This window comes from Accipiter gentilis, chromosome 8 (genome assembly GCF_929443795.1).
Source record: "Accipiter gentilis chromosome 8, bAccGen1.1, whole genome shotgun sequence".
Classification (NCBI taxonomy): Eukaryota; Metazoa; Chordata; class Aves; order Accipitriformes; family Accipitridae; genus Astur; species Astur gentilis.
This window is the reverse complement of record NC_064887.1, coordinates 32,346,758-32,373,687: the sequence shown is the minus strand read 5'-3', so window position 1 is coordinate 32,373,687 and position 26,930 is coordinate 32,346,758. Positions and strand designations below refer to the sequence as shown.

Sequence of the window (26,930 nt, the reverse complement as noted above, 5' to 3'; positions counted from 1 at the left end):
TACTTTCATACATTGTTTACTCTTGAATTTTAAACAGGGGAGAAGTAGTGGAGAGATGAAATACTGTGTTGGCCTTTCAGGAGGCACCTCATAGCACAGTGTTTTTTTGGGGGGAACATAAAGGGAAAGTGTCCCTTCTTATTTTGTCTCTCTTTTTTTTTTTTTTAACCATACAAGGTGTTTCTGACACTTGATAACTAGAATTGCTGCCAATATTTAGTATGAGCAACACTTATTCTTCTTCTTTAAGGCTGAGGGTAATGGTTTAAAAAGGCAAATAAGACTGATGATGATTACTATTTACTACTGATCAACAATGGTTTTGTGGTGACTTATGAAGTAAAAAGAATTACAATAAAAATGTTATGCAGTTCTCCTCTGAGCTTTCTGCTTAAGGAAATTCATCTTGCTGAGAGCCCCAAGACACGCACCGTACCCCTCAGGTCTCTGGGCAGCTATTACTTGCTCCCTTCTTCCTGTCGTGGGGATTTGGATTATTGAGCATCCTGCCACCCAGGGTCAACTTGTGCTAAAGTCAACCAGTTGGCTGGGTGTGCTATCATAGTTCTGATACTTTTTTTCAAGCCTAGATTCCTAAGGAAACAAGGATTGTGTGAATGTACTGCTTATCACCTTTTTTCTCCTCTTTCTCAAATGCCTTTAAGAAATTTTAGCAGTCTTCAACAGAGGGATAGAAGTCTCAAAGTTGATTTTTGCCATTAACTTTATCAAAGTTAGCTAGTTAGAAGACTGATCCACATGAGTGTGCCTGTTGAGAGAGAAGCAGGCAGAGCTCAGCTGGTGTAAATCGGCACGTGCAGAGCTTCACGTCAGCCGTGGCATGTGCTTTTCTGTGCATGGAGTTTGTTTGCTCCTCTGTATGGAGTTAATAGCGAGGATTGGAATGCATGTGCAGTTTAGCAGGTGGTGGGCATATTTTTCTGGTGAAGGGACTGGCAGGAAGGTGACTATGTATGAATGCGTGCCAGAGGGAAGAGGGCTGCAATAATCAGAGTACTTGACCCTGCTTGCTTAGTACGTGGCAAAAGCTTGGCCATATAGACAAAGGGTGTTTTAAACTTGAACTGCTCCTGACAGAAGTTTGTCATTCTTCCTCTCACCCTCAGCCCTGGTTTGATGGTGTAAGTTTATGGCCAGGTCTTCAGTGAACTGGACTGGGGAACTACACTAGGTTAAAACTGCTTTTGTTTTGTTTTTCTACCTATGGCATTTAGCCTGAGATGGTTTCCTGATCCCATTCATCATCTTACCACACACGTGCTGACCAAAGGAGTGAGGTTGTGTGCAACAAGAATGAGGGACTAATAGTAAGGGCAGGGTGGGACTGCCTCTTCTAGTGCTCACTATCATTAAAGTACTCACTGACCCATAACACTAGTAAATAATGCCTCATTTCCTAGAATATAACTGTAGCTATATATAGAATATATATAGAGAATATTATATGTAGAGAATGTAGCTGGTATCACTGTCACAAAGAGTACCCCTGTTTTCAGTCTGGGCTGAGAGTCTCCCCTTTTTTTCTTTTCTTTCTTGCTGCAGAACACAGCTTATTTTGGACGCTGTTACCAGGCTTTCTTTGTGCTGTGCTTTGAGGTTACTTGCAAAACACTGTTCCAGTGACCTAGAAGTGCAGGTTAGTGTAAGTAAAGTTACAGCTGTATTTATTTTTGATGGCAGGGATGATTCTTGTAGCAATTAGTTCTTGTTCTAACCTGCATGTTCTGATGTAGTTGAAAAGGAGAAGGTTCTGTTGTGGCAGCGAAACCAGGTGATGCTTATCTGAAGTTTTGATGGGGCACGTAAGCTGCAGCAAGGCATTTTCAGAAGGCTGTCCCCTTCCCTGAATATAGGGGTTTGGAGGGGTTTTGCTGAGTTTCTTCATTTTGATGCATGGTAATATACATTTGCCTGTTAAAATTTGCTTAATGAATGCTTAGCTATTTTATTTAAGTGCTCAATATAAAGCATGTGTGATATTCAAGCTACTCATAAAATCTGTTCCTTCTGTCCTAAGAGTTTATCTTCCACATATCAGTTTTATAAGAAGTAACCCTAGCCTGCTCCAGTGAGATGTTTTTTGCCTCCAAATAAGCTGATCTGGGCACTTGAATTGTATTGCTAACTTTTACCTCAAGCAACTTAAAGCTTTATTTACATCAATCTATATGGAATGTGAAGCTGCCCTGCTTTTCAGTTTGCCACATTGGCTATTGCACGCATTTTCAGATATCTTGGTGCTTCCCATTTGAGAAGAAAAGGCTGGTTGCAGTCACTGCTCAGGATTGCTTGGGTTCATAGGAGAAGACTTGATGGACAGGTGCCTTGGCATCTTCCCTGTGCTGCTCAGCCAGCAAAAATCAGTATGGAAGAGGAGTAATCGCATGTCTGTGTGTATGGTGGCTGGGTAAGGAGGAGAGGATAGTTTGCTGATTTGGTTGGATGAGGAGCTGCTGGGGGTTGTAGAGTTTTAAGGGTCTGTCGTGGTTTAATCCCGGCTAGCAACTAAGCACCATGCAGCTGCTCGCTCACTTCCCCCCTACCCAGTGGGATGGGGAGAGAATTGGGGGAAAAAAGTAAAACTTGTGGGTTGAGGTAAAGACAGTTTAATAGGACAGAAAGGAAGAAAATAATAATAATGATAATAAAATGACAACAATAGTAATAATAAAATAATTGGAATATACAAAACAGGTGATGCACAATACAGTTGCTCACCACTCGCAGACTGATGCCCAGTTAGTTCCCAAGCAGTGACCTGCACCCCCCCCCCCCCCCCCCCCCCCCCCCCCCCCGCCCCAGGCCAACTCCCCCCAGTTTATATACTGGGCATGACATCCCATGGTATGGAATATCCCTTTGGCCAGTTTGGGTCAGCTGTCCTGGCTGTGTCCCCTCCCAACTTCTTGTGGCCCTCCAGCCTTCTTGCTGGCTGGGCATGAGAACCTGGAAAATCCTTGACTTAGTCTAAACACTATTTAGCAACAATTAAAAACATCAGTGTGTTATCAACATCATTCTCATACTAAATCCAAAACATTACCAGCTATTAGAAAGAAAATTAACTCTATCCCATCCAAAACCAGGACAAGGTTCTTTATGACTACCATTGGGTCTTCACAACAGCAGCAGAGATCCACTAGCAGGAGCAGAGTCCTCAGAGTAAGGAATGGTGGAAGAGCAGTTAAGAAATGCAGCTATAATGTATAAGGAGTGTATGTGGGAGGACATTAGTTACTGCTTTTATTACTTTGAACTTGAGGCTTGTCCTCTCACTGGAAAGCTGCACAGCTGCTGTCAAGCAGGAGGGGAATAAAACCACAGATTTGTTTCCTTAAATCATTAGCAGATTTGCATACTTTGGTCCTGTACTTCTTAAAGTATTACTAGAGAGGTCATAGATTTCAGTGGTGTTTGGTAAAGCATAAGTTTTCCTGTGCTCAGGGAGGAGTATGGAGTATGGCATCTTAACTCTAATTCTCCATCTTACTGCAGTGAAAATAGAGGGCTAACAATGTTTATTGTGGAGTGACATGAGGAATCATGGAGCTGACTTGTGGGCCATAGTTTCTCACTGTTTCATAGAGGAGGGAGGGCTGGTGGCTTTTTTGTATGTGCCTCTTGAGCACTCGCTGTACTGCATGCAGTATCTTGTTGAATGTAGCTTTACAGTGGTACTGGTTTCATCACCAGCTTCCACTTGTGCAGCTGTGCTCTGAGTCCTGCCTTTAGGCCATGTTTCTAGACTTGTCTGGCCACAGCTTTTCTTCCCATTTGAGTTTAAGAAGAACTTCTGTTTGTAAGCTTGGGGACTTCGTAGACAACAACAAAGGGGAAATGGCTTAAGCAGTGTTCTGATGCTGTGTATTTAAATTCTTCTGAGATAAATCAGCAGCTACCTGTTCAGATCAATGTAATGCTGTGAGTTGGGGTGGAATAAGAACTTTTTGAGTAACATTAGGCCTGCTTTCTCTTCTTTCTGTATTCCAGTAGGACTTTTCTCGGATTATTCACACTGGCTTCTGCACTCAAGGGATTATCATAAGGAACCAGAAGGCTGAGGAGTCTCTTGGGATTGTTACACAGCCGTGGGTGACAGACTGAATTTCACTGATGGGACTCAAATCAGAGATACCCTTGAGGTACTTCGGAGTCCTGCTAGAGTTATTTTTTTCTTCCACCTTTAGGGAAAAGAAATGTCATTTTTCTGAAAGTACTTATGATGTCTCTAATACATCAGCAGTCTATTTCTCATATTTTAATTTCATTGTCTGTGGTGTTGCAAGTATCCCCTAGTGCTTAGCCCTATTGAACAGTTTTCTGCCTCATCTAATATTGGTATGTGTAAGCCGATTTTTATTTTATTTCCTCTCCCCCGCCCTCTGAAGCATTGTCTGTTTTGAGTCTGCAGGCCCCACTTGTCGTATGGCTGAATTATCTCAGAGAGCTGCTCTCTAGCTGTTATGAAGTGAGAAATTAATTCTGAATATTTCCAGTGAAATGTTTAAGATTGATTCTGCTAAATGAACTTGGGGAAAATTTCTTAAGTTACTTTATAGAACCTTAGGCAGAGATTAGACTTTTTGTTTGGATGCAGTAAAACAGATCTTTTGGGCATCAGGAATCTTTATTCAAGACTGACTTTGGTGTTCTTGGGGCTTTGATTTAATGAGGCCTTGATAGTTGTTCCTATTTGATCAGGCTACAGCAAAGGGCAGTTTGTTTGCAGCCAGCCTGTTCTAGGGCCCCCTGGACTCCCCAGTGGTCTGTGCTACATTATTTATCACAGTTTGACTTCCTTACAGGTGTTGTCAGGAAGAGAAGGAAAGGAATTTTCAATAAATCTGTTGGGAAGACTATTTTTTCCCCTTTGTTTTATGATAATCCTATAAATTCTGTTACTGTACTCTCTGTTGCAATGAAAGTCTCCTGGTATTTGCTTTGCCATGTCCTGTCTTAGTCTCACTGATTTGAAGAAAGCATGTGGATATTGCTGTGTCAAACAGCCGCGACTGTGATAATCTTTTTTTAAACCAGGGTTTCCTGTAGCCAGCAAGGAACCTTTGACAGCCTCCAGCTTCAGTTCCTTCTGCAGTCAGTACTGTTTTTGGCAGTGCCGTTGAGCGTTTGTGCTCTTAATTTGAGGTACACTTGAGCTATTAAGAGGGGTCTTCAGGGTAGCTTTTCCAGACTAGTCTAATAATTACAACTTAAAGTAGAAATGCTAATCATCTGTACCTATGAAGAAGGGGAGAAAGAAGGATGGGATGAGACTTTTGTCTGTTGAGTAGGTGCTAGTTGTCTGTCTTGAAGTAGTGTAAATACTTGTTGAGGACAATGCTGTGACAAAATTTCTGAGCATAGAGGCTTGATCTAGCCAGCTGTTCCCTGGAAAAAGCCAATATACTAGTGGGTCTGTTTTTTGTGAATGGCAATAAGAATAGTGTCTAAAGGATTTAAGCCACATTTTTTAATACTAAAGAAAGACCCACTGAATGTATAAAAACATGAAAACTGTAGCAGCTCTTGGAGCTCCAACATCCTGCTGCAGTTACTAAGTAAAATAGAGGAAATGTTACTTCAATATGAAGAAAAAGGTGAGCTTTCTACATGGGTTGATGATTATAAATTAAATTATTAAAAGATGCAGAGTAAACTTACAATAAAAATCTAGAAGGTGTTTCAGTTTGTCTTAATACCATTAATATGCATGAAGTTGAACATATATGTGAAATCTTTAACTAGAAAAAAAGTGGTAAAATGCCGAATATGCATTGTCAACATTCATTTGAATTAATACAGAAGGCCTTAATTTAGGAGCAGGTTGCATAGCTTATGGTAGGGCATGAACTTCTGGGAGTTTCTCCACTCACTTTGAACATAGCCTGACTATTTCATTCTAGAGATTTTGGTTTTAGGTAAACTGCAGGAGTTATGGAGCTTGGGGCAAAGACAGTTGCAGGGGATTGTGGCTTGCTGGGTGTACAGTCCAGCTTCAGCTGAAGTACTCATCTTCTGGTTTTGATATCAAGGACTAAAATAACATCTAAAGCTTGAAACTCTCTGGAAAGACATTTCCAGTATCTTTCTAATGAAGGTGTAAAATGCTTGCTGATGCTGCTTGTGCAAGTACAGACTATTTTGGTAGCTTCCATTACAGACAGCTAGGCAGAAATGAACACTAAAAAAAGTGATCTGTCTACCTGTAACATTACATTATTTAGTCAGAATTTGGGATGCTCTTTCAAAATCAGGTAAAATGCTGTACTCTTTGCATTAAAGATGGTTATAAAAAAAATGTATTTTCTATTATGTATAACTGATTCTATTAATTCCTGAAACAGTTCTTTGAGGACTCCAAAACTAGAAACTGCTGTGCTGAATTGTTAAGTGACGTGGCCCAAGAGTGTCTTGTCTTGTTTTTAGGAATGACAGATCAGAAAGACAAGATCTTTGGCCCTTAAAGATTCAGCTCCAGGAAATTTTATTTGTATGGTTGAAAATGCTGTTGAACATATGGATTTCAGATTTTGGGGTTAGAGCAGCATGATTCACGTAGTTTCCATGCTTTATTGTCAAATGCTGAAATACAGTGCCAAAATTATTCTATTTTAAAATTTGTTTTGGACATGCTGGTATACTATACAAAGCATTTGATGAGATCCAAGCTATTGTGGTTGCAAAGTGAAATGCCAGGGCTGAGTTGGCTTGTGCAACCTGAGTAATGCACAAGTGTTAAGTTAATAATCAGTAATTGTGTAGTCACATGCTGAATCTTTTCCCAGCATCATCCATTCTTGCTTAATATGCAGCAAAGATTCAGAAAATGCCTTCTCAATCTAACCAGGTGAGGACAGTCCCTGCGTCTTCACCACCTTATGAAGGTAGGGGTGCACTGAGCGAGGCTGGTGATGTTTGCTAAGGGATTTGGTGGGAGGAAGGAGCTAGAGTGGGTGAACCCAAGGCATACTGTGATTCTTTAAGGCAAGACGTAGTGCCATGTGGAAATGGTTTAGCAAGGTGGCTGGGGTAGGCTGCTTTGGGGTATGGAGGTATCTGCCTCTGGAGGACTTAAAAAACAAGCATTGCAAATGATTGTCAGGAATAACATCGGGGCGTGAATGGGCTACATAATCTTTTGAGGTCCTTTGCAGCCTCAAGATTTGATCTTCAGGCCAGATGTGTTAGTCTATTGCTATGGAGTCTGTTCCTCAGCCATTGCAGAAGGTAAAATGAATGTAATGAACAATCTGGTCTAACTATTGAAAGGGAGACTGTAGTCTGGAAAACTGCAGTTTGGTTTATGTTCAATAAAGATGTGCTAAACCCAAAAAATTTTCCATACGTGATTCCTAAAGCAGATGCTGATCTGTAGTTGGCTGAACATTGTGTGAACTTCTAAGGCACAGTCCTTTTTAGTTCTGCAGCTAAGGTATTGAGATTTAAATTTGAAATAAAATTATTTTTATAAAAAAGTTTAATCCCTAAAAGCAGGATTAACCTTGGAATTTAGAAATTTGTTCAGACACTTGCCCCTAACCAATTAATTCGTTTTTTAAATGGGAAAGGTAGGTAACTGGTTAACTGGCAGTATCTGAGAGTGCTGCGCAGGGCAGTGGCTGTGGTGGTGGCAGCTCCGTTCGAAGGCAGTTTGGACCTGCTGCAAGCAGAGCTGTGGAGCTCAGCTGGACTCGGCCGAGTGAGCTGCACCACTTCAGCCAGGTTGCTTTTCCTCAGGACCCATTTGTGTTCAACAGGGCTCAAAAGCTTCAAGCTACACCCTTCCTAGAGAGGAGCAGTACTCGTAGTAGTGTATCCATGCTGCTTCACTCCTTGTCAGCTAATAAAATTTGCTAGATCTGAGCTGATTGGATTGGTCATAGGTTTCGCCTTCAGCTGAACACATATAGGAGAGCAACTTCTACATGTTCCAGGAGTATGTGTGTTTTGGTGGTGGACTCTTGGGTTTTGTGGCGGACAGCCCATCTAGATGAGATGCTCGCAAACTGAAGAGAACCAAGAGCAGAGGGCTTTGGGACAGTTGTGTGTTGATAAAACAGAAGCTGAGTCTGAGGTTCAGTAACAAACTCTCCTTCCCATAGCTCCATGCAGCTCAAACAGGTATCCTTGGTACCTTGTGTCATGTTTATACTTTTGCTGAAATATGTGGTGAATATTGCTGGTTGTGTGGTTTGAGGTGATAATTTAATGATTGTGGTTTTTTGGTTTGGTGGTGGTTTTTGTGTTTTTTTGTTTCCATTAGAAATTACTGTATTTGATAAAGCTGCATTAAACCTGTGGTGGTAGGAGATTCCACCTCTTTCTTTTTCTTATTTCCATACTTTTTTTTGGAAAATAATTCTTTGAATATTCTCAAGTTGAAAAGTATGTTTCAGAACAGTGTTGCCTATGTGTTTCTGATAGAGAATGGGGAGCAGCTAATGAGACTCTTGTAAACTATTGGCAATGATGCACTGAGTACCCATTTAATTATCATAAATGGCCAATATAATTCTCCCTGACTGGTGTTCAGCCTTCGTGCCATTGCTGTGCTTTCAGAGTGTGGCTTGCATTTAGTTTCGAGATGGAGAATTGAAAATAATTTCCAAGATGCAGCTTGCAATTAGGATCATACTCAGATGTAATCTGAGTGTTATTTGTCATAGCTTGCCTAAACCATGCAGTGTCCTTCCAGACTGAAAAAATCTCTTAATTATTAAAAGCTATTTTAAAACTTCTGGGTATGTCACATTTGTGCATAGATATGTGTTTTGTGTGATGTTTACATAATTGTGAGTTTATAAAATGAATGGGGTTGGGCAAAAACCAGCTTCATACAATTGTTGAATGACTGCAATGAATAATTTAAATAATTTTGCTTTAGGCCCTGTGTTTCTGAAGGTCTTGAGTATCTGGGCATAGATCTCAGTGTTAGTGCTTGGAAAGCACATGTTCAAAATGCTGAACTCCACTGTATCTATTGTAGTGAACTTGCTACAAGCACAGTATGACAGGTTACTTGCGCTTTATTTTTGCCACCTCTGATGGCAACGTGTAATATATTTGCTCTTTCCCCATCTGCTGCTCAGCAGGGAAGACAGTATCTTGAAATCCCAATAACTGAATCCTCTTTAATGGTAATTCCTTCCTCTGTACATGTGAGTCATTTTCAGCTTGACTGAGCGTATGGATCAGTGTTTGCTGCTGGGCAAGGGGTAATTTCAGAGTTGGGGATTGAGAAGAAAGGGGTCCATAGGAAACACTGAAAATCAGCAAGATCTCAGTTTTATATCCCAAGCTATAAGTGGAGGCTAGAGGCAGCAGGAAGCTGCTAGAGCTGAAAGTCAGGACTTACAGGGTTGCAAATACTGCTCTCTTCATGCAAAGTGGGGTGAACTTCCCAAGGGGAAATGTATGTCACCTTTGTAACTAACTCCTAGCTGCAGGTGCTCTGCTCTTCAGCTCCACAGACAGGCAAGAGGGCATATTTTATCAGTGTTGCAAGAGTATGTCACTAAATTGACTATGTAAGTACCAGCCTTTGAACTGAATACTGTACACTTGCCTGGGGGATCTCATACAATGTCCAGGGAGGGTTGGCATCTGCTGCCTGACCTTAGCTGATCTGGCTGCTGCAAGGCTGACTTAAATAGCATAACTTTCTGAAACTGATGTGATGATATCCATCTGAATCTGATCTCAGTGCTCTGATTTCTGCATTTTCCATAATTCTGGACATGGTTTTCATAATGCAAAAGCTGTTAAAAGAAGTTAAATAATGTTCACTTATTTTAACACCTATTTTTTGCAGTTTCCAGCTCTTGATAAAATCTTCACTGGTGTTAAGAACTGTAATATAACAAATGAGTACTACTGTTACAATGTATTTATCACAGCTGAAACCTGGTATTGTGTGCACTCTAATCAGGGCAGAATTGAAAGAGCAAAGATAGTAATATTACAAGGGCATAATTTGTTGCGGGGGGGGGGGGAGGGGGCGTTCTTTTTGTTTGGAGTTTTTTTGTTTGTTTGTTCAGAAGGTAATTCTATTGCTTTTCCTTGCTCAGTCTCAAAACCTTGTGGGAATTACCACGGGAAGTAAGGTAGTTCAGATGCAAACCTCTCACATCCTGCTTAGCACCATAGTCATAAGAAGTAATAACCGTTCTGTGTGCTTACCAAAAGTTCCTCATTGTGGGTAGTGAGTGAGCAGAGCTTTTTGATTTTTCTCTCCAAAATCTGTAGATTAAGGGAGCTGGCTGTCAATGGTTGAGTGGATTGCAAGGCAATCTTGAAGAATTTTTTGTGCCTTCACACCTTTAAGATTGCTTTAGTTTTCAAAAACTAGCTTGACCAATGGATAGTGCAAAGTTTAAGGAGATACACAGAAGGATTATATATTCTATGTGAAACATTTTGCCATTGACTTGTTCTCAGGTCAACTGCAAAGCTGATGTGTTGTCAGACCATGCAGTAGATGTGTTACTGTATGGATGCTGATAAGGAAACGGAGTATTCCATAAGTGTATTCATCTGCTGACTGTTTCCTATTAGAAACTTTCACTTAAAGGTATTCCTTAAAATATGAAAAGATATTTGCTTTTAATTTTTCTATACTGAAAACACTGTCAAGGTTACCTGCGGACCTACGCTGTCAGCTTCTGGAAGGTAAACAAAGTAAAGGTGATTGGAGTTCTTGTGCTTTTCTTTCATGGGCAACATCCATTTAGAGGTTAGTTTTCTCCCTTATGGCTCCAGTAAAATTCCAGATAAATAGTAGGTCAAGATGGAAAGTTGAAGAACAGCATAGTATTTTTAAAATATCTTTACAAAGCACTGACTATGGAAAACACAGCTGAGCTTTCCTGAGCTAGTCTTAAAACTGCGCATTTATTCCAAGCTATTTTTGTTTGAATTGAAGAATACAGATTGTTGGGTATTTAGTTTGCACGTTACTCTCCTGACTTAAATTTTAGAACTCTATGGAATAGACACAGGCATATTGCTGATCCTGAATGACAGCCTATAGGGACAGGATCCCATTTCTGAGGCTCACTTTTGCAGCACTGCTCTCCTAACAAGGCTCAGGCTCACTCCTGTGCTTTATGTGAGCTCTAGGCTGTAATGAGAGCGAGTGGCGACTTCAGTGGAGACAGTTGAACACTGGAAGCCTGAGCAGGGTAGGAGACTTGTTTTTCCCTCCCTGTAGGTTAAATCGGAGAGTAAGCACATATAAACTTCCCTTAGGGTAGCTTTTATCTTTGGGCACATCTTGAGGCAAAGCAACTGACTTCAAGTAAATTGGAGGGAAAAAAAGAGTTTGAATGAAGCTGACTCTGAGGGTAGTTTTACTCTTATCCAGGGAGGAGGATTGTCAGTTCTGATAAAATTTGGAAAGGATTGCTTTTGGTGGTTGCTTTTTGAGGATGATTATTATGACTTGCTTCTAATAGAGCCTGGACTAGGAGAAAAGGGGAAGGTGGGATTAAAAAAATAATCCTATTCTGTGTCCCTGTTTCTCACCATTCCTCTCAGCTGAGGTGGTAACAAGAAGGTAATAGAGCAGGATTCCCTGTGGAGAGGGTTTGGATTCGGGTAGTGATTGCTTGCTTTAGCATCTGTTTGCAGAGATGTTTTTTTTACCTGCAGTTACACTGATGCTGAATTAATTGTTTCTGCGGCTTTGATCTACAGCTATAATCTGATAAAGCCACTGGTCAAAGAAATTAGCTGTACACTGGCTTCAGCTGCCTGTAACAGGAATAATAAGCTTTAAACTAGTTAGCACGTAAAATTGACAATAAAGCAGTACTGTTGAAGGTGGTTTTCATTGCCATATCTCTGAAGAGTGTCCTTTCAGTGTCAAAGGTACATAGAGCATTTAACTCGATGACTCGCAGCCTGAAGATCTCTTGCTATGTCATTAAGAGCTGACATCACCAAAACCTGCTTGCTCTGAAGCAAGTGGTTTCAGCACTTTATGAAAAAACTACAGTAATTTAAATTAGGTGGCAACACTTGCAAGTTTGGAACATTAAGAACTTGTTCAATAAAGATAAAGCTGCTTTAAAAAAGTTGTTAAACAGTACATATCTGATGCACAAGTGAGTAGGTAAAGTCTATACACAAATAAGTAAGTAAAATCTATATCGGACTCCCTATACTGCAGCCCAATCCTGACTCCATCCAGATACCCTTTCAGGAAAAGGATGTGTCAGGCTGTTAACTGGAGATGCTGTCTGAAGCCTGTTATATTCAGGTGATATTGAATTAAAAGGTGAAGAAAATATCAAAGATGAAGTTTAACTGCAAGTTCCCTGTTACTGTTACTCAGGTATAAAAATCTAGGTTTGTGCACAATCCTAAGATTGCTATGAAAATATTTTCCTTTGGGAGGTTGTAGTTAGAGACACAGTTGCTGTCTACAAAATAGTTCAGGGAAGTCAGTTATTTCTGTATCTTTCAAAATCTAACCTTTAGCAAAGTGTACCAGCTGTAAAGCATTAGTGCCCAGTGAGTCTTTAAAAACTGCTAATAAAGCTTTATATTTTAGCAAGTGTTAGTGGTTACTCTTAGGAGTGGAAGGAAGAATGCTTATTTCCCATAAAACTGTCAGCCACTTGTATCAGACAGTAATTTTTGCTCAGTGCTGAACTCCAGATGTGAATGCTGTCTTGGGTACAGTGTTCAGGGGCTTCTGAGCAAACCAACTCTTCCCTAAATCTGCTGTAGAATATTCAGTGCCTGTGCTGTTAGTCTTTTCTACTGCTTTCCACTGCCCTGGATCAGCATGGGTGTGCTTAAATACAAACAAGAAACCCACTGAGGCCATTATAAATTTTTGTTGAAGTTAACTATTACTTTGAGGAAAATCTAAAATATTAGTTGCTGGATGTTGCTTTGGAGTTCTTTCTGGGTGTGAGCCTTGCCATGTATTGGAATGATTAAAATAGAATATTAGTTTGTTTTAAGTATTAAGTGTATTTGACTTTCTTTTTAGTATGCTAGCATGGAAAATTTTCCTTCCTTACCCAAAATGATAGATTTCCTACTTTTATATATGTTCTATATCTTCTTCTTCAGTTTCAGAAGAAGGAACACTTCCTGGCAGTGCCCTTGATGAGCCTTTGAATCAGTCACCTCCTGCTAAGTCTCGCTAGGCTGTGGGCACTTTTCATTGCAGGACAATTTCTGCGCGTACCTCTGGGGGAGAGAATTGCAGGCATATAAATTCCTGCTTGGAGTGAAACTACCCTGACCATTTAATATGGTTTTTAGTTTGGATTCTGATTGCTTTTATAAGCCCAGCTGCCTGGACTCATTACCCATTCTAGTACTGAAAATCCTCAATTCCTTATCAGGGGGTTTGTGTTACTGAGATTTGATAAGGGAACTGATACAGCTGCTGATGCTTCAGGGCTGCCAGGGGAAAACCAAGTGGAGTTCCCCTTTAGACATGATGGAAAGCAGAGTATTGTGTTCAGTGGGGTGGTTTTTGGTGTGGGGTTTTTTGTTGATTTTTTTTTTTTTGTGAGGTGGGGGTTTTTCCACGTTTTTTGTAGAACTTGTTGTGCCATAGCAGGTCATGCCTGGCTCATCCTCACTGCATAAATAAGTGTGGTGTAAGTGAAGCTTGACTTTGACCTGTTGGACTTTCAGAAATAGCAGGTGTTAACTGGGTAACACAAGACTCCTGTGTTGAAAATGTGAGCTTAATTTTATTTGCTTTTCTGTGCTTGATAATGAAGCTTGTTAACAAAACTGTGCTTCTGTAGAACTGATATTACCCTCTTACAAATGCAGCGTGGTGTATGCAGAACTGAAAATTTGTTATTATGCATGCTTTGAATTATAACAGAACTGAAGAATATGTATTGAAACAGAGATGAGCTGTTTTGGGGGCGACAGTAAAATAGATCCTTTAGTTTAGTGGTACATGAATGGAGTTTGAAATTGGGTGGCAATAAGAGGATTAGAAAACTTGATTTATGAAGGTTGATGTTTTAGCCTGGAAGAGAGAACTGGTTGTTCAAAGTATGTATTTAAGTCTTTGGTTTTCCAAGTGGCTGTTAGACAAAAGCGGTGATCAGGAGCTCTGCATGGCAGCTGGGTATGCTGCGGAGAGGACTTGGTTTGCAGCAGTGGGGCTTTAGGTTGGTGTTTCAGAAAAAACTTCTGGACTATCACTGAGCAATAGAATAGTTAACCAGGGAGGTTGTATGATCTTTTCTTGTAGGATTTTAAGAGCAAATTAAGCAACCCATCCTAGTGTGAAAGTGTAAGGCCTACTACATGATCTGTCAATATACCTTTCAAGCTCTCAGTGTGATGGTTTAAACACTTTAAAATGTGTGTGGGAGAATCATCCCTATATATGTGGGGCTTCTGTAGTGTTTATCAGCTGAAGGGGAACAATTTGTTTTCTTTTTCTGCTTAGGGAAGACTAAATTGATCAAGAATGGTAAAAACTTGAAAACGGAAAAATGAAATGTGTCTGTCTTACCTTCCTTTGCTAAATCCAGTGATTCATTCCAGGCTAAACGTAGTGTCTGAGTTCCCCTGAGTTACAGCAAACCTGGACTTTATATACAGCCAGGTTTTTAAGAGAAGAAAAGTTCCCTTTGCCATCTGTGGGTACTTAAATTTTAATGTATGTTATGCATTTGTAACATCAAAAGAAGGTCCTTACTACTGTCTTTTAAAGTTTTGAAGCTTTTCAAGTATTTGCATAAAATGAAAATTTGTTTGGCTGTCAGACTATTTTACTGAATTGAGTGGAAGGCTTTTGTATTTGAATTTTGAGTTGAACTAAAGCATGGGCTGAATTTATATTTGGTTAGGAAATTACAAAGAACAGTTATCACAATGCTGTATCATCTAACAGTGATGCTTAAATATGATTTTTTGAACTATGGTTCGTGCTTATTTGGCTTTGGACCAATAAACTTGGGGAAACCTGACTTGAAGGCTGAATGGCTGAGTCCAACTGGGCAAGGAGGCAGAGGATATTCTTGAAATGATAGAATGCGTAAGCAAGTTGTACCAGGTCTGCTGCTGGCAGGCAACATATTTTTGCACCAGAATGAGTCATTCTAACGCAAATTCAATATGGGGCAGTGCAAGAAAATATATGGACAAAAAAAGCTTGTTAAAAGATGCTTGACAATACAAGGAGCCATTTGCATGGTCAGGAACTCTTGCCGTTATCGGTGAACTCTGATTTGTGCCACCTAGGACTCTGAGCATTGGCATCAGCTCTTCAGTAAAGCCTGTTTGAGGAACAGGCAATGCATCTTTTCTCTTGAGGTGCTAATAGTTTGCCACTGATGCAGAACAAGTTTGGTAGCCAGGCTGCCCCCTCTTATCCTGGCTTAGCCATGGTAGATTCAGCTGTTTTAAATAAAAGTTGGTTTTAGGTGGAAATGAGAAACAGAGCATGCTAATGCTAGATATACTTTACTAATTCCTTTGGCCTCTAGGAGGTATTGAAATAACTTATATACATTTTATTAAAACAGTGATAATCACCTTAGTGTAGCTTCTTGCAAGCTTATAAAATATAAAAGGCAGTTTGCTTCATGGCCAGTGAAGAGACTGGCGCTAAAGGCTCTTGTTCTGTAAGCCTGTGAGTATTGTCTTCCAAAAAAGGTGTTCTAAAAAAACGTTTTGGTGAAAGTTCAGGTCCAGAGATATTGTTAGGGCTATGCATTTACAGAGCATCTGTCAGCAGTTGCACAGATGTAGGGGTTGAGGCTCTCTTCATCTAAATTCTCCAGGCAACAGCTAGTCAAAACTTTATAAAAAGAAAGCCTTTATAGTGGTGCTATTTGTATTTCCCCCTTTAAAGATTAGTGCTTAACATAGTGGAAGGTAGTTCTGCACAAGTAATTTTCAGAGTAGCAGTTCTTGGCTTTTAAAGGGTAGAGCCTTTTTGCCTGGAGGAGAATTTGCTGGAGCAGTACTGCATGTCCCGCTTGGGCTGAGCCTCTCAGTAGGATTCATGGCTTTGGCAACACAGAGTGTGTTCTCAGCTCAAATAAAAAGTTTGCACAACTGGCAGGTGTTTAAAGTGCGAGCCAAACTGTATTAACTTGGCTGGCCGTTAAAAAAAGAGAGACTTCAGCACCTGAGCAAGTCAGCTTTTCCTTCTGAGCAGTGGCATTTCTAGCTGCCGAGTCATAGCATCCCAGAATTGGCTCAGCTTTGTGCTTGACTAGACTTGCAGGTCAGCGTCGCAGAGGCTCCCGAGGCACAGCACGCAGAGGAGATTGCCATCCTTTTTGGTGGTTCTTAGCTGTGTGGGGGAAAAGATCTGCTCTTTCCCATCCTGCTAGCTGCAGCGATGGGGAGAGAGTCCCTTTCATTACCTCCATGTGGATGAGGCAGAAATGTTTCTTGGCCTTTCAGCTTTCTCATGACACAATATCTACAATTTTCCTTGCTTGTCTCTCTGTCAGTAATAATAGGTTATCTCTTCTTCCAGTGTTCCCTCTTGTTAGGAGTTGAAAAAATGAATTAACACCTTCTTGAAAGAAATAAACTCAAAGAAGTTATCTTAAATAGAGTAACTTTGTGAAGCAGGCGAGGAATGTACAGATTTACTTCTGGCACCGGTTAAGATATTCTTAACTTAATTAGAGCCCTTGGAGCATCCCATTGCTTCTTGGATGGTATACTGTGGTGACTGTGCTGAGTTGCTACAGATAATTCTTGCATTTAATAAATAGAAGTTTTATGAAGGGACATACCTGTATACATCTTCCTAGTGAAGCGCTGGAACTATTGTGATATCTTTTTAATCCTGATGTGGATCTCAAAACCTTCCCTATAATTTGTGGCCAGTAGGTAGAACCCAGAAAAACCTGAAAAACTATTTTTACAGTCACCACAACTTCACATTGGCAAGAGAGAGTATATGCTTGTTTCTGAAGCGTCTTTAGGGATTAGGTGGTGCTTTCTCCTGGCTCTCCATTATTTCCTAAGCTGGCATCTGACTTTCATGTTAGTCACAGTGTGACTTCCATCTAGTTTTTTTGCTGAGGGAGGCAAGTGGAAGTGGGTATTTCATATGCTAGAAGGATTTCATGTCTGGTATGGAAAGCTTACACTCTTTGCAAATATATGTAAACATTTGAGTGTAGCAAAATAAAGGGATATGTTCCACTAAAAACCTAGCCAAACCAGGCAGCCTTGTGTCCCTTGTGCCTCTGCCTGCCCTGTGTTAATTCTGTGTTTATCAGAGAGGCCAGCAGCACTGCCCCTTGAAGTTTTATGTACCACTGACACAGTGCTTAACTGTAGCATCTTGTTTGCCTGCTCCATCCAGCCATTGATGACCATTTGTAAATATTTATTTAATGAGGACTGTGTCCTGATGTTCCTCTATTTGAGAAACTGCTTGCCAGCCTCCATGAACAGTGGGGATTTGCAGAGATGTTCAGTGAAGGAGTGGTAGTTGGTCACCTGTAGTTGCCATTCTTTCTGTATGTTTTCTTCTTGAAAATCTGAACAAACCATGACTTTCAGGAGGCAGCGCAAGGAAGAGAGGAAACTGGGGAATACAAAGTCTTTTATCACCTCTCCTTAAGGAAAGCTGGTGCAGGACAGAGGGGCAGGAGGGCTGTAGCAGTGTGCTACCAGGCACTGATGGGAGTTTGCTTTGCTGTGTGTTGGCTACTGCATTTCACATGTGACAACTTAGAGTTACTATCAAATTTCCAGTTACAGGTAAGCAGGTATTGCTAATATTGGCAGGACACTGCTGGCAGGTAAAGCTTAAAATATTGTGTAAGGGTTTTCTACTTTATATTTTTTCTGAAAGAGACTTAAGCTAAGCAGGGAAAAGTGAACAGTTGACTTTTGTTATGGTATGAATTAGAAGAAATCCTACTGTTAAACAACAGTAGCTCAAATTCATACTGCATGGGGTAAACTATAGCAGTGTAGGTTGTAGGCTGCCTCTACAGAGCTGGCCCCACTTTCTCTGCTCATTGCTGCATGAATGTGCTTTAGCGTAATTCGATTATTTTGATCAGTCTGCTTCTAATTTATTGTTTTATTGCTTTCTTATAGGCAGGCAGAAGTCCTGAAGGCTGACATGACAGGTAATTGCCTTTATTATGCAGTTGATCTAGCTGGTAATACTTGATTCCTGGTTTTGTTTTCCTTTTGTGTTCCTTATGCTTATCTTTCCTAAGAATTCTCTGGAAAGTGTGTGATGTTATGTTAAAGGTTTGTTCTCTGTGTATAAATAAATAGCATTTTAACAACTGTGCCCCTCTCTCCTGTATCTAAAATACATGTATTTTTAAAGTTGACTTTGGGTGTTTTAAAGCATTTGGAGCTGGAGGTCACACCCCTACTCCTTTCCCAGAGACTCCTGTCCAGACTACCACAGGAACTGCTGTACTTGGGATTAGCAAGAATCTGGATGGTTTTGAGAAACCTGGGTGATGGAAATGTTGATCTGAATGCTACTACATGTGTTATGAAAGTGCAGCCTGTAGATGCTATGAAATGCTACCAGCTATGTTTTAAGCTGTATGTGTTTATGGAATATGTATATTTTATATTAATGTATCAGCCACGCAGTACAAGCAGCTTGCATAATGAACCTGTGCTCAGCTGTGCTTACCACCTTGGCGAAGTACACGTAGCTGGTTGGTGTAGTCCCCGTAGGAACCTTATAACTGCCTGGATTCATCTGACCCAGCAGGAGCGGCTACACCATCAGCAGAGTGGTTTCTCAGGGGTGGGGCCCATCCCTTGTGCTCCCACAGCCCCAGCTGAGGTGATTTTACAAGGCAGGGGAAATTGGACTCTGTAACTGGAGATAGCAGGGAGCAGTGTTTGCATTCACCCTTGGTGATGGAAAGCAGATGGCTACTAAAGAGTTAGAAAATGGCAAGTGTGCAGTAGTACTTGTCCACAATGTTCTCCTAAATACCAACAGTATTGGCTTGAGGGACTGTCCTACTTAGCATCCCTTGATGGATTTCTTTTTCTGCTAATTTTTTCAGGCTACTCTGGAAATTTTTCTAAATTCATCTAGTGGCAAGAAGTTCTGCAGTTTAATGACTTGCAGAGAATCACCTCCTTCTGTCTCTTTTTTTTTTTTTAACTTGCCAGCTGCTGACTTTGCTTATGTCTAATTTTGGTGTTGTAGGAGACTGATCAGTTAATCAGTGATCCCAGTCCCTCTGTAGTTCTTGTATTTCACCATTCTGATGAATCTGTGATAAAAGCACGTGTTTGGCATTGGGTGTCTTACACTGTGCTAAGTTCTTTACTTTGGTGGGTGAGTGAAAAATCAGTTGGAATAACTCAGTAAGTTTGAGTATTGCAAAAACTGTTGTGTCTTTGTTTTTTCTCTTGTTGCTCAGATTCAAAGCTGGGTCCAGCAGAAGTCTGGACGTCCAGACAGGCTCTACAGGACTTATATCAGAAAATGCTAGTGACCGATTTGGAATATGCTTTAGATAAAAAAGTGGAGCAGGACCTGTAAGTACCTCAATAAATTTGTGTGTGTATATATATATATTTATATGTAATCTGGGCTGATGAGCAGGAAACCCTGAGGCTTCCAGAAAAGCGATTGTATCCTGTGAAATGGTTGTCTTATTTTCTTTAAAATGAGAGCTGTGCTGTGGATGAAACATGAGAATGCACTGCAGAGTTGATGAAGAGCATTCAATAGGTTAGTATTTTACCTCTGGCAATTAGCAGCAGCTGTGTCATGCAGGAGCAGGTTTTGGTGAGCCACATGGAAAGGAGAGAGCAAAGAAACATCAGTCTTCTGTGCTGTCACGGAAGGGCCGAAGTTTGGAGTTTCCAGAAAGGAGGAAATTTGCCTGATGTAATCACCTGGAGCTTTAAGCAAGGTCTCACAGGAGTTGAGTAGCTGCCAAAGACCCTCGCTTTAAGCCCTCTGAGGTAGGGCTGGGCAGAGGGAGGAATATCAGGAGAGAACTTTTCTTAATGTGCCATGAGCACCCCAGTATCAGGGGAAGATCCTGCTGAGTTTTCTTCATGCCCTGAGTCCATTCCCTGTTATTTAAGACGGGTTGTAACAGGTTTAGTTGAGAGGTGTGTGGTTCTTCCAGCACTCTGAGGGAAGCAAGATGAGTAGGCTGGCTGAGTTGTCCTGTCCATGCCTCCAGATGCTGAATGATTTTTAACTGGACTTTCTATACCCCACATCCTGTTTTCAGAAGAGAGCACTATGCTGCCCAAAACAAAACAATTACAAGCAAATATTAATGCTGTTACAGTATTGGCTATACAGTATCGGGATTGATTTCTCTAGTTATGAGAGGTGGGGAAAAGGTATTTCTTAAGTATTTAACATTATTTGTAATCTGAATGTTGCCTGAATTTGAATATACTTCATTTTCATGTCTGATGCTATGTAACTAAACAGTTCTTTCCTGTTGCTTATGCTATCTGCATTGACACTTCCAGAGTAAAAAAACAAACAACACTTATTTTGTTTTCAGTTGGAATCATGCCTTTAAAAATCAGATCACAACGCTACAGGGTCAGGCGAAAAATAGAGCAAATCCAAATCGGAGTGAAGTTCAGGCGAACCTTTCTCTGTTCTTAGAGGCAGCTAGTGGCTTCTACACACAGGTGAGTTGCAAAAAAGATGTTGGCTGTGGTATATTTGCATAGTCTGGAAGCAAGCAGGCTTCAGCCTTATGCTGCTTGCATGTGGGTGAGTTCTCCTGTGCCGCTCCATGAGAGATGAGCTCTGATACCATACCAGCATGAAGAACTAGTATTAATCTTTTTGAGGAAGGGCAGGAGAATCGGTTTCAGGTGGGGAAAATCTGTTCTTTTCTCTTAGCGTAGGAAACTGTTGCTGTTCTGGATCAAGCAGTGTACCTTGCTAACACTGGTGCTTTCAGTAGAACATGACTACAAAGCTGGTGATGTGCTTTCTTTCCGTCAGCTGCAGCCTTGAGTTGATCTGAAACTTCTGTGAATCTAGTAGTTGGTTTTGGTGCTTCATAAAAACATGGCAACAGTTTAAGTTCCCTTCTAATAGAATCTGCTTTAAAGCCTAAAACCCACTGCTTTGGGTAAGATCAAAGGTCCATTTAGCCCCATATTTTTGTCTCTTGCAGTAGTCTGCTGTGACTGCTTAGAGTGCGCATTAAGCTCTAGTCTCTTGCTTTCTGCCTGTTGGGTATGTTGCCTTCTTGAGCTAGTTTGTATCTGAGTCATCTAGCTATTAGGAGGTCTAGCCTTCACTGACTCTCCAGTCCCTCTTGAAGCCATTTACTCTGGTCCCTGCAGTGATCTGTGGTGAAGAATCCTGTATTTTAGTTCTAATGTCTGAGAGAAACAATGACACAAAAAAATGTCAAGCTGAACAAACATGTTAACTGATGATTTCATTGTACTCTTAGTTCTTTTTTCTGCTGTTTCTCTAAAAATTCCCATTCACTTTCTTATTATTATGCATGAATTTGTGGGCCATTGTCATAATTCCTCTTCATTTTAAAAAACGTGGTACTTCCCTTATATAACAAAGGATAAGCAAAGATAATTGGTTTTGTTCTGGGCTCCAGTTATTCCAGAACTGAATTCCAAAATGGAGATACACTGAGGATATGTAGGATGCCTTAATGTTTCGTACTTTGTTCTGTGTCCCTTCCTTGTAACTCCTAACACCAATGGTGAGCATTGAGTTAATGTTTTCTGAGAACTGTCTATATACTTTCTACATATTGGAATACAGCTTTTTTCTGAATAATACCTAATTTAGTGCCCACCACGGTTGTGCATTTAAGTAGGGTGGTTGTCCCCAAGAATATTATGTGGCATTTACAACATATAATGTCTTGCTTTTTTTTGATCAAGACTCCCAGGCTTACAAGCACATCTTCAGTCTTAATTCTATATTTTTGTCAACGATTGTTTAGAATTGCTAACTTCAGTTACAGGAGCTTTTCTTCACCTTAAGCAAAGCTGTATTGGTGAGTGGTCTTGCACTAAGTATTTTTTGCAAGGTTTTAATTTAATTGCAAAAGGGGTGTGATTCTTATTCATGTATTTATTCCTTACTGCTGTTTTTTTGCTCTCTTGCGTACACTCTTTCCACTCTTAGATTTCAGCTTGTAGATTATGGATAATAAGAGTTGGTGTGTGATAATGGCCTTAAAGATAACTTGCCTTTCTTTCCTTTTTTCCCCTCCTTTGGTGTATGCTTCAGGAACATTGTCACTGCTAAATCCTTGATCTCAAGTAGTGGTCTGAATAGACTTTCTGTCATGGCTAGTTTGCACAGTCTTCAGGTTACAACATGCACAGTAGGTCATTCTTACTGTATCAATTCCTACTTTGATTCTGAACATCTGCAAGGCAACCCCAGCTTTTCTTCCAAGATCTGCGTGATTATCTTTTTTTTTTCTTCCCCTTCAGCATTGTTTTTTGGAAAGCTGCTTATTTGAAACAGCCAGTTTGACAGGCTGTAGCATGATTGCCAAGGGTTTTCTACCATCTCCACCATTTGTCTTGCAAAAGCCTTGTTCTTCCCTGAAGTGTATCAGGGACTTTTGCTCTTTTTGTGTATGACATCACAGACTGGTTCATCTTTCTCTGTTTGCTGTGATGTTAATTGTCCCATTTTTAGTCTAAAGATTTTGCTCGGGCAAGATACCTGTTCTCTAACTGTGAGGCCTGCGTAAATGACACCTTTGAAAGAGAGCATGAATTCTAATTCGGCATGTTTGGAAGATGTCAAGTTTATCTCTTTTATCTAGCTTTCAGGTGTGAGATCCCTTGCATTTCGGGATTTTTATCTACTGTATAAAAGAGAAAAACGGGAGGGAAGTGTAACGCAAACCTTTTTCTGCAGCAAGCAAAAGCACCGCATTGCATGTTTAGCAGTTGACAGAGTATGCATCTCTGTCAGCCCTCAGCTTTCCTTATGCCTTTATCTGGAAGTGGAGCTCTGCCGCAGGTCTGTTTTATTTGGACACTGAGTATGTTCCTGGCTGGGAGAAAGTCTCTCAATTCTTACTTGCATTTTTAACCCTGTAACACAGTATAACAAGCACTTTTCATTGCTACGTGGTTACTGTTACTTTCCAGAGTGTTTGCTGTGGTCCATTAGGAAAAACTTCAAAAGCACTAATTAGAATGGCAAAGTTCAGGTTTTCATTCAATCAGCTTTCAAGATATTTGAACAAGTAACTGATGCCTTGTTCTTTGGAAGAGTCTCACTGTTAGCTTAGGACAAATATTTACTGACAACTCGGCCACTGAGCTGTTAGCCACTATTGCCTTGCATTGCCTACACACTTGGTTTTGTTCTGGCTTCTCTCTAAATTTTAAGTCAGGGTAGTGCTGTTTCTTAGGTTGGAAGAAGCTTCTTCAGACGATGAGTGGCATTCCTTTCTATTATTTTCAGAGAATGGTGTCACTTCATCAAGGTGTAAAAAACTGTGTTCCTCTTGTGTCCTACTTAAAAAACAGCATCAAAACCCCAAACAAAAAAAAAAATCCCCAACAAAATAAACAAAATCACAAAAACCAACAAGATTTGTAGACCTTTTATAGTCAATCTCCACTGATGCATGCTTGGTAATTTAAGTATCATGAGAATTGAGTTGCTTACTGGTTTGGGATGCACAGCTCTTTTTTACAGAAGAGAAGTAAGACTTCCCGTTACGATTCTGGGCAGAAAAATGGAGCTCAGTGACTTCTGTATGGAGAATGTAAATTAAAGTCTCCCTTTCAGTAACCTAGGCTTGTTCACTTCAAATATGTTTAGCTAATCTGTGCCTCCGAGTGATGCTCTGTTAGTTTTGTCAATTGTTTCAGTGCTTTTCTGATTACTGTCTCTAGCTGCTACTAAACTAGACCTGTTTTTCTAGTTATTACAGGAATTGTGCACAGTTTTTAATGTAGACTTGCCATGTCGTGTAAAGTCTTCCCAGCTGGGAATCATTAGCAATAAACAGACGCACACCAGCGCCATAGTGAAGCCGCAGTCTAGCTCCTGCTCTTACATCTGCCAGCACTGCCTTGTCCACCTTGGAGATATTGGTGAGTGTTTGAAGGAAGAAGAGGTGGATCATTGAGTTCTACCTGTATTCAGCCTGCACGAAGAGGGATCTGGACATACTCTGGGCAACTGCTGGACCAAGTGTGCTCCAAATCAGTAGCTAGTAGCTGATTGTATGTTTGGTGGTTGCTGCAGGGGGAAAGGTCCGGAAAGTAATGCTGTTAGACTTTTGTAATGCGCGTTACACATTAATGCGTGGAGACAGTTAATCACTAGCTTTCTAGTGATTTGCTAGAATCTGTCTTCTAGCATACTAATCATATTATAGCTGGTAGGCATAGTGAAATGTTAAAACCAGTAACTATTACAAAAGCTTGTTACAGCAGGCTAGCATACTTGTCCATTTCGGAACATTACTTTTAAATCTTACATACAAAGGCAGCAGTTAGAAATCCAGCCTTTCATAAACAAGGTTTCTTTTTTACATCAAGTTCAACAGGTTTATTTTTTTGTTGATTAGAGTAGAACTGTGTGTTGTAGAAAGTTCTGTATTCATAGGAATCTGCAATTGCTTTTGGAACAACCTAAAAGTAGATCTAGTTGCTGATTTGTGCAGAGAAGTATGAAAAATATTCTGTAGCTGTCTGGATGTGATGCTATTGGCACAACATATTTCTACGTAAGAACTGATAAGCTGTGACATAGGATCTGAGGAAAAAACATTTCAAAATTAAACGTGTTGAATCTTCATGCTGTTTTGTGTAATTGTATGTTCTTCTGATGCTTATTTCTAAAATAATAGTAAAATGCTCTTCAGGTAAACTGGGTTATATTAAAGTGCAGGATAGTTGACTTTTATGCCTCAACCTGGGTGTTTTGTTGTTTTCTTAGCTCGCTATAGGAATCAGACCAGCCAGGCAGAGTCTTACTACAGACATGCAGCTCAGCTTGTCCCTTCTAATGGTGAGTCTGGGATACCTTTTAGGTTCATAATTCCAAAGGAAGATTTGGGGTGTTGCTTTTCTTGTGTGGCAGTTGGAAACTTGGGATTTTATATAAATCTCCCTCCCCAAATACACAAAGCAATCATGCAACAAAGCCTGAACTGTTGGTAAATCATTTGAATAATAGCTATTTGCCTGATCTGTATCACTTGTCTCCTTTATGTGAAGATTTAGAAACAAAGAAGGTAATACAAAGCTTCACTCCAAGGCTTCACTGACTGCTTCATTATACCATGTTACATTCATATGTTATAAAGTACAATTAATGAAAACTTGCCTACCACCAGCATTTATTTCTTTTATTGTTTGTTCACATGCCAATTTGTAAAGTTAAGTAGCTAAAATAAGTTTTTTTCAAGTTGCTCATGCAAGTTAAGGGCTTCTTTAGTTCAGGGATATAGCTTTTTTAGCTATTGGTTTACAGTGGTCCAAAATGTAAAGATAGTGAGAGAAGGATAAATAATTTTTGAGCCAGGCTGCTGAAACCAGTAATTCCGGTTTTTTAGCCAGTTATATTCTAACTGAAAAATTCTCTGTATTCTAACTATAGAAATTCTTACTCTATAGGTAAAAAATATGAACAACTGTTGACAGTTGGGTTTGCCTCATGAGATAAAACTGGGCTAGATTTTGTGCAAAGATGAAGATAAATATGTTGGTGGTGAAAGCTTGCTTTTGACAGTATCTTCTTATTTAGACAAAAACCTTTAAGCCATATTTGTTGTCCAGTTTTAAAGGATGTGTGTAAAAAAACAACCAAATAAAAACCCCAGACCAGGAAAAAAAAAACCCAAACAAAAAACCCCACACCCAATCCCCCCAACCAAAAACACTGCACCACAAATTTAGAAGCTTTTTCATTTGAGTCATGCTGACATGAGGCTGGAGTAAAAGGGTCAGCAAATGAACCTGAACCTTGTCTGTTGAAGAATTTAGGACTTTGTGCTCCCTTTTCAAGTAACCACATAATTCTGAAATCTAACATGCTTTACTGAATGACAACTTGTTGGATAACATCTTTTTTTCCCTTAGGTCAGCCTTATAATCAATTGGCTATTCTAGCTTCCTCCAAAGGAGACCACTTGACCACAATTTTCTACTACTGCAGAAGCATTGCTGTGAAGTTTCCTTTCCCAGCTGCCTCCACTAACCTACAGAAAGCACTTTCTAAAGCACTGGAAAGGTAAGACTAAGCATAATATACTTCCGCTCAGATAAGATGGAGGAGACTTCTTCCAAATCTATCTCCCTTGCCAGAAGTTATTCATGTTTGGTAGTAGAAACAGAAGTTCCTCAACCCCCGTCCAGTCAGAGCATCCTTACACATGTGTGGAACAATGGGACTCTCCTGAGCATGAATAGTGGATGCAGGAAATAGGCATATTGTGCTGACATGAAAAAGTAGCTTTACGTGGACATTCCACCTTTCTTGAACTTCACAGAAAAAGTATGTAATGTTATGTGCAGCTGGGTCTAATTCCAAAGACTGAGGTTGGGTATTTCTGTTCTGAATATAGTCGTGATGAGGTGAAGACTCGATGGAGTGTGTCTGACTTCATCAAGGCATTTATTAAATTCCATGGCCATGTGTACCTGAGTAAGAGCTTGGAGAAGCTGAGCCCACTTCGAGAAAAGCTGGAAGAACAGTTCAAGGTTAGTTCTAACAACATATTAATTAGTATGTTGAGGAGAATATTTTTAGCAACTGAGTTCTGAAATTACAGTCCAATAATAACTTTTTCACATGCTAAAATACAGGAAGCTCGAGTAGCCAGTTATGGAAGGTTTGCATTGCAGGTAACAGCGGATAGTTCTGTTGACTTCTGCAAATAGTAGGGATTTTTCCCATTTGACATGTGGTGCGTTGTTGGTGGAGATACAAGAGAAATCAA

At 40.2% G+C, this 26,930-nt stretch overlaps 1 protein-coding gene across 2 annotated transcripts in view; it reads left to right on the top strand.

Moving 5' to 3' along the window:
- The window catches only part of SMG7 (SMG7 nonsense mediated mRNA decay factor), a 54,605-nt gene that overhangs the window by 4,710 nt on the left and 22,965 nt on the right, over positions 1-26,930 (top strand). For both annotated transcript variants that reach the window (XM_049807494.1, XM_049807496.1), the window contains exons 2-8: positions 18,094-18,125; positions 19,404-19,521; positions 20,517-20,649; positions 23,904-24,075; positions 24,926-24,997; positions 26,071-26,221; positions 26,556-26,691. In XM_049807494.1, coding sequence (XP_049663451.1) covers positions 18,094-18,125; positions 19,404-19,521; positions 20,517-20,649; positions 23,904-24,075; positions 24,926-24,997; positions 26,071-26,221; positions 26,556-26,691 — 814 coding nt within the window. The remainder of the gene's footprint in view (positions 1-18,093; positions 18,126-19,403; positions 19,522-20,516; positions 20,650-23,903; positions 24,076-24,925; positions 24,998-26,070; positions 26,222-26,555; positions 26,692-26,930) is intronic.